The 13,446-nt window shown below is 35.7% G+C and overlaps 1 protein-coding gene across 9 annotated transcripts in view; it reads left to right on the forward strand.

Annotated features, from left to right (window-relative positions):
* Window positions 1-13,446, forward strand: part of dscama (Down syndrome cell adhesion molecule a) — a 185,024-nt gene that overhangs the window by 142,118 nt on the left and 29,460 nt on the right. For 7 of the 9 annotated variants that reach the window (XM_021479191.2, XM_073914132.1, XM_073914130.1 and 4 more), the window contains exons 12-18: window positions 2,500-2,714; window positions 5,660-5,756; window positions 5,899-6,027; window positions 8,052-8,219; window positions 9,112-9,182; window positions 10,847-11,087; window positions 11,515-11,661. In XM_021479191.2, the coding sequence (XP_021334866.1) occupies window positions 2,500-2,714; window positions 5,660-5,756; window positions 5,899-6,027; window positions 8,052-8,219; window positions 9,112-9,182; window positions 10,847-11,087; window positions 11,515-11,661 (1,068 nt within the window). Of the gene's footprint in view, window positions 1-2,499; window positions 2,715-5,659; window positions 5,757-5,898; window positions 6,028-8,051; window positions 8,220-9,111; window positions 9,183-10,846; window positions 11,088-11,514; window positions 11,662-13,446 lie in introns of those variants that run through there. The other 2 variants (XR_012385960.1, XR_012385959.1) reach the window with 1 other exon arrangement.

The following is a 13,446-nucleotide window of genomic DNA, read 5'->3' on the forward strand; positions in this document are numbered from 1 at the left end:
AATGATATAATATCTTTAATATCCATGCTTTAAATATCCAAAATAGCGTATTGTCGTCTTCTGAGTTACAGTAGGCTAGCATTCTTATGATATATATATATATATATATCATGTTTTGCTAGATATATTGTCTGATGAAAATCAGCGCCAATATTTCATTGCTCCATAATATTACTGGCGTTTTCATAAAAGGGGCAAAGTAAACATTCATAAAAGAAAGTTTGCTTCTTTACTGGTTCAGTTAGACTTACTGTAAAGCATAACCGAGTGTATTTACTTATGATAGATACTCCCCAACGATGGATATTTTGATAACTGCCTGTGTCAGCTATTTGATTTGTTCACACACTGTCTCGGTTATATTGTGTGATGGAAGGATTGTGCGAGCACGCGCCGGTTTGAGTCCAGCTGTAAGCGCCGTGCAGCCGAGACAGCGCTTCAGTTATGAGTCCATTCAGTATGATTCCGCCTATCCCAGCTTCTGTTACTACATGTACAACAATGATGAAGACTATTTGAATTTTATTTTTTGTTCCACTATGAGCTTGGTTAGCCGGCCTTAGACTAGATGGCTCTCTCGGTAGTGCCAAAATAAGGAACAGTCATGGGGAAATTGGGACAACTGATGATCACACTGCAAAAAATGCTTTTCTTACCCTGATTTTTTTTGTCTTGTTTCTAGTCCAAATATCTAAAAACTCTTAAATCAAGAATAATTTTCTAGATAAGCAAAACATACTGTTTTGTTTTAAGATATAATATGCCAAAATTAATTGAGTTTTCCCTTAAAACAAGCTAAATAATCTGCCAATGGGGTAAGCAAAATAATCTTATGTCAAAAGGAAAAACAAGATTATTTTGCTTACCCCATTGGCAGATTATTTAGCTTGTTTCAAGGAAAAACTCCCTTAATATTGGCATTTTATTTCTGAAAACAAGACAATATATTTTGCTTGCCTAGGAAATGTTTCTTGATATAAGAATTATTAGATATTTGGACTAGAAACAAGACAAAAAAAATCTAAGTAAGAAAAGCATTTTTTGCAGTGCACCCTTATAGGTGACTAAAACAGGGCTATTCATTATTCTGATTGGGCTACAGCCACTCCGAGGCCCAGTTTAGCATCGGCGTCACTGTTTTTAAACAGCAGCGAACCTAAAGTAATACTTCACATTATCGATGAGAGTAAGCATACCACGAAAAGGCGTTTCCCGCATCATAGCGCAAATTAATTCTTCAGCCAATCAAGGGCCCCCTTTTACCTTGGCTACAGCCCCACCTAGCCCTTACGTTAATCCGGCCCTGCATGTGGCCCCTGAGCTAAAATGAGTTTAATACTGCGGAAAATAAAGATGATTGTGGCAATATACTGTATGAAGAGTTCTTTCAAAAAAGCTTGCCGGCAGCTAGCTCTCTGCAACTCTCACATGGTCGCCCACTGAAGCTAAGCAGGGCTGCGCCCGGTCAGTACCTGGATGGGAGACCACATGGGAAAGCTAGGTTGCTGCCGGAAGTGGTGTAAGTAAGGCCAGCAGGGGGCGCCCAACCTGCGGTCTGTGTGGGTGCTAATGCCCCAGTATAGTGACAGGGACGCTATACTGCTCAGTGAGCGATGTCTTTCGGATGAGACGTTAAACCGAGGTCCCGACTCTCTGTGGTCGTTAAAAATCCCACGGATTTTAACCACGGCATCCTGGCCAAATCTGCCCACTGGCCTCTGTCCATCATGGCCTCCTAACCATACCCATATTCCAATTGGCTTCATCTCTGTCTCCTCTCCACCAATCAGCTGGTGTGTGGTGTGCGGTCTGGCGCAAAATGGCTGCCGTCACGTCATCCAGGTGGATGCTGCACACTGGTGGTGGATGAGGAGATCCCCCCCCCCCCCTCCCCCCATTGTGTAAAGTGCTTTGAGTGCCCAGAAAAGCGCTATATAAATGTAAGGAATTATTATAAAAAGCATGATTTATGAGTCAACTTTTTTGCTACCTTTTTTTAAAGTTTTGTTTATTTTATTATTATCCTGGGGATTTTTTTTTATAACAAACACTTTACAGAATAATGTAAAATAGTATAATATTTTCTTGCTTCTGTGATGTAAAACCAAATCAAATCAAAAAAAAAAAAAAGGTTCAAACACTAGACTGACGTTATGAAGGTTGTTAGTACTGTAATACACAACTCCAACCCAGACAATTTATCACTTAAAACTATTAAACATGTTAATAAAAGTCACTGTGCCTAACTTTTCAAGGTTAAAAGTCATTGGAAGAAAGATCAAGGTCCCATAATACAATTCAAAAGCATAAATGGAGAAAAATTAAATCACAAAATCTGGAAAACTACTAATTTACATTTTATATTGTTTTTACAGTGTATGCTAATACGGCAGTGTTTGTCGGTCAGTGTGGGGTCTGTGACACCACATTTTAGAAATTTTGAAACAGCTTGTTAGCACTCTTGTCTACATGATGCCTTTTTTCTGTTGTGTCGATCAGTTCCCGCCATGATCACATCGTATCCCAACAACTCGCTGGCCACGAAGGGAGAGAAAATCGAGATGAGCTGCAAGGCCCACGGTGAGAAGCCCATCATGGTGAGGTGGGAGAAGGAGGTGGAGAAGGAGAAGCAGTCGCACATGATCAACCCAGACATGTGGAGGCACACTGTGACCGTCAAGAACGTCGGCGATGAGGTCGTCTCCACCCTGCAGGTCTCAGACTCTTATTTTGTGTGTTGTCTTGTCCTATTTTTGGTCTTGTGCACATTTAAAAAATTAGTCAAATACTTCAATCCTCTCTCTCTCTTTCCCAAATTCAAAAATTAAACTCAAAAAGTGCTTAATTTGCATGACTTATGTTACAAATGTACTGCCAAAGCATTTAGAAAGTTTACATTAAATATAATATATACAGTATATATGAAAATATAGTAAACACAGTAAACTTTAGTAGTTAACAAATAATCGGTTGCCAAGGTTAACGCAGACGCTGAAAAATTGTAACGCAGCTCTCAAAACCCTGCTGAAAAATCCAGCTTAAACCAGCCTAGGGTGGTTGGCTGGTTTTAGCTGGTTGACCAGCCTGGTTTTAGAGGGGTTTTGGCCTCTGGTCTTAGCTGGTCAGGCTGGAAAATGACCTGCTAAATCCAGCTAAAACCAGCTTGACCAGCCTGGTTTAAGCTAGACATAGCTGGTATTGGCTGGGCTCCCAGCCTGGCTAGGCTGGTCAAGCTGGTTTTAGCTGGTCATCTCCCAGCCTGACCAGCTAAGACCAGGCTGGAAATGGCTGGAAACCAGCCTGGAAATGGCCAAAACCCCTCTAAAACCAGCCAACCAGCCTAGGCTGCTTAAAGCTGTTTTTTTCAGTAGGGAAACGTAACCACACGTCACAATAAAGTGTAACGCAAGCTCTGATATTGCTCAGCTTGATAGCGGTGACGAGTGTGGGTGGTGCTGACAGCTGTGAACCCGATGGAGCGAGTTTTTATAAGTGTGTAGTCTTGTGAAGGAGCTCCAGATGGAAACTTTTGTTTTGTGTTCACCTTATGATTCAAGTTGTTGCACATCCGCTGGTTCCTGCCTCTGAATGAGCGAGTTTGAGCTACTTGTACATTAAGGTAGCATTCAGAAAAATACAACATCCGCAAAGAAACTCGACACAGAGGAACATAAACACCCACTGCCAGCTAGGGTTTCGAAAGTCCTATTGCAGAGCAACACAAACAACACACACAGAAGTATAAATGCACGGCTATGCACAAGGCAGGCAGCATGGGTCACGGCGATCACTCAATGCAGAAGTATAAATCAGCCTTAAGATGTAATGTATGAATGATTAATGTTTTAACGTTTTATAACTATAATCATAAGCATACAAGATACAAAATATAAACAATTAAACACACAATAATATCAATTATGTAATATGTAAAATATAGTCAAATATAGGTGGATACTTTTTTCATTTGTACTGTTTTCTGCACTGAAGTCTTATTGTTATATAAAATTGAATGTAAGTTATGTAATACATGAAAAAATAAACTACATATGAATTACCACCAGCTAGCTCTCTGCAACTCTGACATGGTGGCCTGGTCAGTATCTGGATGGGAGACCACATGGAAAGCTAGGGTGCTGCTGGAAGTAGTGTTGTTAGTAGTGAGACCAGCAGGGGGCGCTAAACCTGTGGTCAGTGTGGGTTCTAACGCCCCAGTATACTGATGGTGGCTCTATACTGCTCAGTGAGCATTTGTTGGATGAGACGTTAAACCGAGGTCTTGACTCTCTGTGGTTGTTAAAAATCCCAGGATGTCCTTCAAAAAGACTAGGGGTACTATCGATTTAAAGAGTAGGGGTTTAACCCCAAGCATCTTGGTCAAATTTGCCCACTGGCCTCTGTCCATCATGGCCTAACCATCCCCATATCATAATTGGCTTCATCACTCTGTCTCATCTCCACCAATCAGTTTGTGTGTGGTCTGCGGTCTTGTGCAATATTGCCGTCGCATCATCCTGGTGGTGGTTGAGGATTTTTGGAGAAAACTGGTTAGACATTTTAAAACCATTTTTATAGCTCAGCACATTAGCAAAGTGGTAAAGCATATCAACATGTTTAAGTGTACTAGATAGAAATTAGCAATGTGCTAACAACATGCTTAATAACAATGTGCTCAAAATGCTAACATGTAAATTTAAACATGATGAAGTTGTAAAACATTAGCAACATGTTAAAACATTGTAAACATGTTAAAATGTTAAGATTTTTTGAGAAAACAAAACAACATGTTAAAATGTAATGTGCTGAAATATGTCAACAACATGGTAAGGCTTGTTAACATTGTGCTAAAAACACTAACATGTAAATAAAACATGATAAAGTTGCAAAACATTAGCAACATACTAAATGTGTTAAAATGTTAGGATTTTTTTAGAAAACAGGTTAGTGACAATTTTCAAACACATTAAAAAGGTTTTCACATTAGCAGGTTATCACATTAGCAATATTTTAATATGTTGACAACAGTGGTGAAACATTATAACAACATGTTAAAATATACAAGGTACATATTAGCAATGTGCTAAAATATGTCAACAACATATTAAAGCTCGTTAGCAATGTGCTAAATTAATAACATGTAAATTTAAACATGATAAAGTTCTAAAACATTTGAAACATGTTAAAACATGCTTTATGTGTTAACGTATTCCCCTCAAAAAACGTGTAAAACACTTTGAGTGTCCAGAAAAGTGCTTTATAAATGTAAGGAATTATTATAATTAGTTTAAACTATTTTACTGATTTTATTATATAATTTATTTATTTATTTATTATTTATTACTGTTTTAAAAAAACAAATTATTCTTATTTTCAATTTTGTCAAATATTTCTTGTGAAAGATTTCTGTTATGCTGTTTTTATTGACCAAACTGTTCAGAAGAACTGTAGAAATATATTAAACATCAAAAAAAGAAGTTTTAATGATCAATCTAGCGCATGCTTGTTTGAAAAAAAAAACATACAATATTTTTAATCATAAGTTTTTGGCTGTTTTTATGACTTAAGAATATATGTCATTAGCATAGTGGTCTGATGAGAATGATTTCTGCAGTGGATGTCTTCAAATTGTACATTTGCACACCATTTATCCCTGTTTCAGATCTACCCAACGATGAGAGAGGATTCGGGCTTCTTCTCCTGTCATGCCATTAACTCTTACGGTGAAGACAGAGGAATCCTTCAGCTGACTGTTCAAGGTAAGCAGCCGGAAAATCGCCTGGGCTCGGCAGGAGATTCTGGGGATTTATCAGGCATCAGAGACGAGCCTCTTGAGGGAAATCTCCTCATTTACATGTCATTGTATAAATGAAAATCTGAGAGCTGTATCTGCTTTTTCAGAGCCGCCAGAGCCTCCCAAAGTGGAAATTCGAGAGGTGAAGGAGAGGACCATCGCCCTCCGCTGGACCATGGGTTTTGATGGTAACAGTCTCATCACCGGCTACGATATTGAGTGCAAAAACAAAACAGGTAAACGAACCAAACCAATGCAAACAGCAGGGTTTTTTTTTGTTTTTTTTTTTGGTATAGCATGTGTTAGAACATGCTAACAACATACTAGAAATGTGTTTAAAAAACTCTAGCAATGTTAGCACATAGCAAGCATCAAGCAGCACTTTAGAAATCACCCAGAAAACCACAGAATGTCAATAGTAAATGTGCTTTAATTCGTCCCAGCAGTGTGTTAAAACATGTTAGCAACATGTTAAAATGTGCTGGAAACATGCTAGAAAAAACATGTTATTGTAAAAGATGCTAGAATTTTGTTAAATCATGCTGACATGTTAAAACATGCCAGAGAGGTTGTAAAACATGCTAGAGAAGTTGTAAAACATGCTAGAGAAAATTTAAACATGATAAAGTTTGTTAACATGCTAAACATGTTAAAATGTTAGCAATTTTTGGAGAAAACAGTAACTAACTACTAACATGTAAATTTAAACATGATAAAGTTCTAAAACATTTGGAACATGTTAAAACATGCTTTACGTGTTAACGTTTTAAGAATGTTTGAAGGTTAATAACATAATATAAACAATTTAAAAGGTTAACAAATTAGCAGGTTGGCACATTAGCAATGTTTTAATATGTTGACAACAGTGGTAAAGCATTTTAACAATATGTTAAAATTACTAGATACATATAAGGTGTTAAAATGTCAACAACATGATAAAGCTTGTTAACAATTTGCTGAAAACACGTAAATTTAAGCATAAAAGGTAGTGAGCAACATGTTTAAACATGTTAAACATTAAAATGTTTTTAAAAAAAACAGGTTAGTGACATTTAAAAAAATGTAAAAGTTTAGCACATTAGCAAGTTAGCACAGTAGCATTGTTTAATATATTAACAAAAGTAGTAAACTGTGCAAGATGCATATTAGCTATGTGCTAAATTATGTCAACCCTACTGTAAAAAACAGCTTAAACCAGCCTAGGCTGGTTGGCTGGTTTTAGCTGGTTAACCAGGCTGGTTTTAGAGGGGTTTCAGCCATTTCCAGGCTGGTTTTCAGCCATTTCCAGCCTGGCCTTAGCTGGTCAGGCTGGGAGATGACCAGCTAAAACCAGCTTGACCAGCCTAGCCAGGCTGGGAGCCCAGCCAAAACCAGCTATATCCAGCTTAAACCAGGCTGGTCAAGCTAGTTTTAGCTGGATTTAGCTGGTCATTTTCTAGCTTGACCAGCTAAGACCAGGCTGGAAATAGCTGGAAACCAGCCTGGAAATGGCCAAAACCCCTCTAAAACCAGGCTGGTCAACCAGCCAACCAGGTTAGGTTGGTTTAAGCTGGATTTTTCAGCAAGGAACAACATGCTAAAGCTCATTAACAATGTGCTAAAAATACTAACATGTACATTTAAACATGATCAAGTTGTAAAACAATGGCAACATCATAAAAATTCTAGTAATGTGTTAAAATGTTAGCAGTTTTGGAGAAAACATTTTAGTGACGTTTTAAAACATGCTAGCAGGTATAAACTTTATTGCTAACAACATGGTGAGTTGATAGCGCTGACAAGTGTGGGTGGTGCAATCATCCTAACAATAGTAAAACATGCTATCAGCATTGTACAAATGTTCTAATATTATTGTAGAAATGTTCTTAAAACGTGCTAACACTGCTAGTACGTTACAAACACCCAGAAAACCATAGCAAATGACCAACAAAGCCCTTAAAGCCACACAGAAGGCTGTAGCATACCACATATCAAGCAATCCAAAAAAAGTGAATCTGAGCTTTTGTTACTTAAAACTGCTTAACATTTGAATCTAAATTATGTCTGATGGACTGGATGAGCTTAAAATACCAGTCCCATGCTTTTAAAAGTACTATTTATTCAATCTAAGCACCATCAAACTTTAAGGTTTTAAAAAATCCTCAGACTTTCTGGTTAGGCTGTTTTCTAGTTTGTCTTGACCGTAATGTTTTTAGTCTTGTAATCATTAAAGTGTCCATTTGGCTTTATTAATCATTTGAAACCATCTATATATCACCAGAAACATGGGAAAGAGCTCGCAGAACCAGAGATGTTTCCCCCACCCTGAACCAGGCCACCATCATTGAACTGCACCCGTCATCCACCTACAACATCCGTATGTTCGCCAAGAACCACATCGGAGACAGCGAACCCAGCAATGAGCTCACCGTTACCACTGATGAAGCCGGTACGAGTGACCAGTCGAACATACTAGTCATATCTTATTCACTTATGTGTACAACTTTAGGCGTTTTTTTATTTATAGAACAGATAGCAATGTAAACATGTCTTCACCTCCTGCTGCATTGCTCTATTAGTTGACACACAAAAGGAATTGTAGTCTTATACTGCTAACTGGTGGTCAAGAGAGGCATTACAGAAAGACTTATGGAGTATATGTTTATGCAGCACTCAACCTATATGAGTACACCCCTCACAAATCTCTTATTTATATTGATATTTTCTATAGGAAGCTTTACAATATTATATTTGTGCATATACTGTACATTAGATTAGTCAAATCTGAGGACAAAACATTCCAAAATCAGTACTCCCACATTCATATTTTAGGGAAAATATTAAATAAAAAAGAACAAAAAACTTTTTTTTTTTAATTTAAAAAGAGCAAAGTTCTGTTAAAATGTTATAGTTTGTCATTTTTCTCATTATTTTACATAAATTAAAATTTATTTTCTTTCTATTTTTTAAGATGTTCGTTAATTTAAATATTATTTTAATAAATATATCCATTTAATAAATCCATTTTGTTTAAATGCACCAAAAAATATGACCTACATTCTCTGAGAAATGGATAAAAATATTCATTTTCAAAATGGAGTGTACTCATTTATGTTGAGTACTGTATGATAGAAGAATTATAGTGTTCTACTGCCAGCTGGTGGTCAAGAGTGGCATTACCGAAAAGGGTTATGTTGTTATACTGCTTTCTGTCTGATGGTCAAGAGTGGCATTACAGGAGAGTGACCGAGAGACTAATAAACATTGATGCCTCTGTCTTTGAGGATTATTAGTTCAGAAATAAAACCAGGCTTAACATAGTGAATATTTGATGACTGCAGATCCTGAAGGACCTCCGCAAGACGTCACGCTGGAAGCAATCACATCCCAGAGCATTAAAGTTACATGGAAGGTACGCCGCTGGGTATTTTTGATCTATTGTTGCTGTGTTATCGTAGCCAAAGAAATGCATATATGAAAAGAAAACAAAACTAATTAGATTAAAAATGAAGTTATGTGTAATAAAATGAAATGACATAGGGAAAAGTATTGAACACATGAAGAAAGGGAGTTGTAGAAAGGTAGGGAAAGCTCAGACAGCAGCTGAAATCTCTTAGTAGTACTTCCGCTCTACCCTTTGTCATTGTCAATGAATGTCAGCTGCTTCAGTCTAACATCTAAATACTTATTTTATTTCCCCCAAAGTGTATAAATGTTCTGAGTAAACTAAGTGCTATACTATGAAAGCAGCCACATCATTTTTAAATAATATTTTTAGCATTTATTAGGCCAGATTAATGTGAAAAGGTAATGCTTGAACTATTAAGATTACGTCTTGATTAAGTCTTCAAGAATTATAAACAACACTGAAGTACTAATAAAATGTACTAAAATGCCCACAATATCAGTATTCTGCATGTTTATTATCACAATATATTGAATTATTATTAAGCATCGACATTTAAATGTAAAATTGCAAAAAAAACTAATGTAAAATTGACCCTTTTAACAATTCTGAGTTTTTCAGTAGCAAAAGTCGTCAAACACTATCTGACAAAAGTCCTGTCGTCAATCCCAGTTGTAAGAGCAACAAATAATAACTTGAATTCTAGTGGATCATTTGGAAAAGTGGCAGAAGGTTGACTTTTTCTGATGAATCATCTGTTGAACTGCATCCCAATCATCACAAATACTGCAGAAGACCTACTGGAACCTGCATGGACTCAAGATTCTCATAGAAATCAGTCAAGTTTGGTGAAGGAAAAATCATGGTTTGGGATAACATTCAGTATGGGGGCATGTAAGAGATCTGCAGAGTGGATGGCAACATCAACAGCCTGAGGTTTTAAGACATTTGTGCTGCCCATTACATTACAAACCACAGGAGAGGGCAAATTCTCCAGCAGGATAGCGCTCCTCATACTTCAGCCCTCACATCAGAGCAAAGAAGGTCAAGGTGCTCCAGGATTGGCCAGCCCATTCACCAGACATGAACATTATTGAGCATGTCTGGGGTAAGATGAAGAAGGAAGCACTGAAGATGAATCCAAGGAATTTTGATGAACTCCTGCATGAACGCTTTCTTTGCCATTCCAGATGACTTTATTAATAAGGGATTTGAGTCATTGCAGAGATGCAGGATGCTGTCCTCCAAGCTCATGGGAGTCAGACACAATATTCATTTTTCTTCAACTGCAGCATGACTTTATATTCTATACTGTACATTATTTCAGTTAAGTGACAAGACTTTTGTCTCAGCAAAGTCAGAACTTACTGTCCTAATTAAAGAATTAAAAATCATGGCATGATCATATTTTATTTTGGTAAAATAAGCGTAATCTAGAGATGTGCCTTTCATATAAGCCACTTCTGATACCAAATGGTCAACTAGAAGTTAAGTTATGATTTGCTGTTCCTAAAACTTGAATAAGTGACAAGACTTTTGTCAGGTATACATAAATACATATAAATAGTCATACGTTTAAGGATTTAAGATGCTGATGAGCGTTAAACACATCATAACAGTCTTGTGAAAAGGATTCAAAGGCTTTCATCATATATTATGATCACCTGTAGGCGCCGTTGAAACACCTCCAGAATGGCGTGATCAGGGGCTATCAGGTGTGCCATCGAGAGCACTCCACCAACGGCAGCCATCAGTTCGTCTGCATTAGTGTGGAGGCCACAGGAGAAACCGAGTCCCTGAGCCTCAACAACTTGAAGAAGTTCGCTGAGTATGAGGTGGTGGTGCAGGCCAGCAACAGCGCCGGTCCGGGGCCTGCCTCCAGTGAAGTGCGGGCCACGACTATGGAGGACGGTAAGCTACCGTCACACAATCAGCTTTTGGGTCGAGTGAGTCATTTTCGAGTCGTTTGTGGAGTTTGCATGTTCTCCTTGTGTTGGCATGGGTTTCCTCCGGGTGCTCCGGTTTTCCCCACAGTCCAAACACATGGACGACATGGTGCTATAGGTGAATTGGGTAAACAAAATTAGCCCTAGTGTGTGTGTGTGTGAGTGTAAGAGTGTGTATGGATGTTTCCCAGTACTGGGTTGCGGCTGGAGGGGCATATGCTGCGTAAAACATATGCTGAAATAGTTGGCGGTTCATTCTGCTGTGGTGACTCCTGATAAATAAGGGACTAAGCTGAAAGAAAATGAATGAATTCCAGTTTTGTATCTAATTAGCGTCTTTAAATGCAATCATGGCTAATGTGTCAGATTTGTGTTGGTTTTGTGTTTCTCAGTTCCCAGCAGAGCTCCAGAGAAGGTGGTGGCCACCGCTGCATCCCCAGAGAGCATCTCTCTGTCCTGGCAGACTCCGGCTCGAGAGGCTCTGAACGGCGTCCTACAGGGCTTCCGCATCATCTACTGGGCCAATCTACCAGACGGAGGTACAGTGCACACCCTTAAACAACAATACTTACATTTATAATACTTAGGCTGTATCGCTTCAAGGGCGACACAGCGGCACAGTGGTTAGCATTGTCGCCTCACAGCAAAAAGGTTGCTGGTTTGAGTGCAAGCTGGGTCAACTGGCATTTCTGCGTTGAGTTTGCATGTTCTCCTTGTGTTGGTGTGGGTTTCCTCCATGTGCCCCGGTTTCCCCCAGTCTGAGGACATGCACTTTAGGTGAACTGAATAAACTAAATTGGCCTCAGTGTATGAGTGCGTGTGAATGAGTGTATGGATGTTTACCCAGTATTGGGTTTCAGCTGGAAGGGCATCCACGGCGTAAAACATATGCTGGATAAGTTGGCGGTTCATTCCGCTGTGGCGACCCCTGATGAATAAAGAGACTAAGATGAAGAAAAATGAATGAATGAATCGCTTCATATCTAAGGGTTATTTTATTTCACTAAAACAGATATTGATTTAAACTTATTTTAGCTAAAATGACTAAAATAAAAAAATTAAAAAGTCATTTTTGTTACCTAAAATAAACCAAATAACAACATGCCATTTAATGTAATATAATATAATATATTATAATATAATATAATATGATACATTATAATATAATATAATATAATATAATATAATATAATACATTATAATATAATATAATATAATATAATATAATATAATATAATATAATATAATATAATATAATACATTATAATACATTATAATATAATATAATGTAATATAATATAATATATTATAATATAATATAATATAATATATTATAATATAATAAAATATAATATAATATAATATAATATAATATAATATAATATAATATAATACATTATAATATAATATAATATAATACATTATAATATAATATAATATAATATAATATAATATAATATAATATAATATAAAATGATATATTATAATATAATATAATAAAATAAAATATAATATAATATAATATAATATAATATAATATAATATAATATAATAAATTATAATATAATATAAAATAATAAAATATAATATAATAAATTATAATATAATATAAAATAATAAAATATAATATAATAAATTATAATATAATATAATATAATATAAATGTATTGTAATATAATATAAGGCTGCACGGTGGCGCAGTGGGTAGCATGTTCGCTTTACAGCAAGAAGGTCACTGGTTCGAGATTGAAAACAATTAAACAAATAATAAATAAAATACTTATAAATAAATAAATAAAATCCAAATCCATAAATAATACATAAAATATAATTAAATAAAATACAAATTAATAAATAGATAAAATATAAATGAATGAATAAATAAAATACAAATAAATAAATAATAAATAAAATACAATTAAATAAATAATAAATAAAATACAAATAAAAAAAATAAAAAAATACAAATAAATAGATAAAATCATTTATTTTTCATCCTTAATATGTTATCATATATTACGATGTTATAGTTTTATATTTTATAATTGCATTTTAATAATGCTATATTTAATTAATGTATTAATATATATGTTTATTAAGGACAATATTTTATATTTTACAAGTAATATAATTCATAATATATTATACAATCAGTTACATAATTATAAGTTAATATTTTGTTATAAAATAAATAGTATATTATTTGCAAATGATATAATGTGCAATATATGTTAATTATATATAGAGTTGAAGTCCTAAGTATTTGCCCCCTTTTGAATTTTGTTTCCTTTTTAAATATTTCCCAGATTATGTTTAACAGAGCA

This window comes from Danio rerio, chromosome 10 (genome assembly GCF_049306965.1).
Source record: "Danio rerio strain Tuebingen ecotype United States chromosome 10, GRCz12tu, whole genome shotgun sequence".
NCBI classification, from domain to species: domain Eukaryota; kingdom Metazoa; phylum Chordata; class Actinopteri; order Cypriniformes; family Danionidae; genus Danio; species Danio rerio.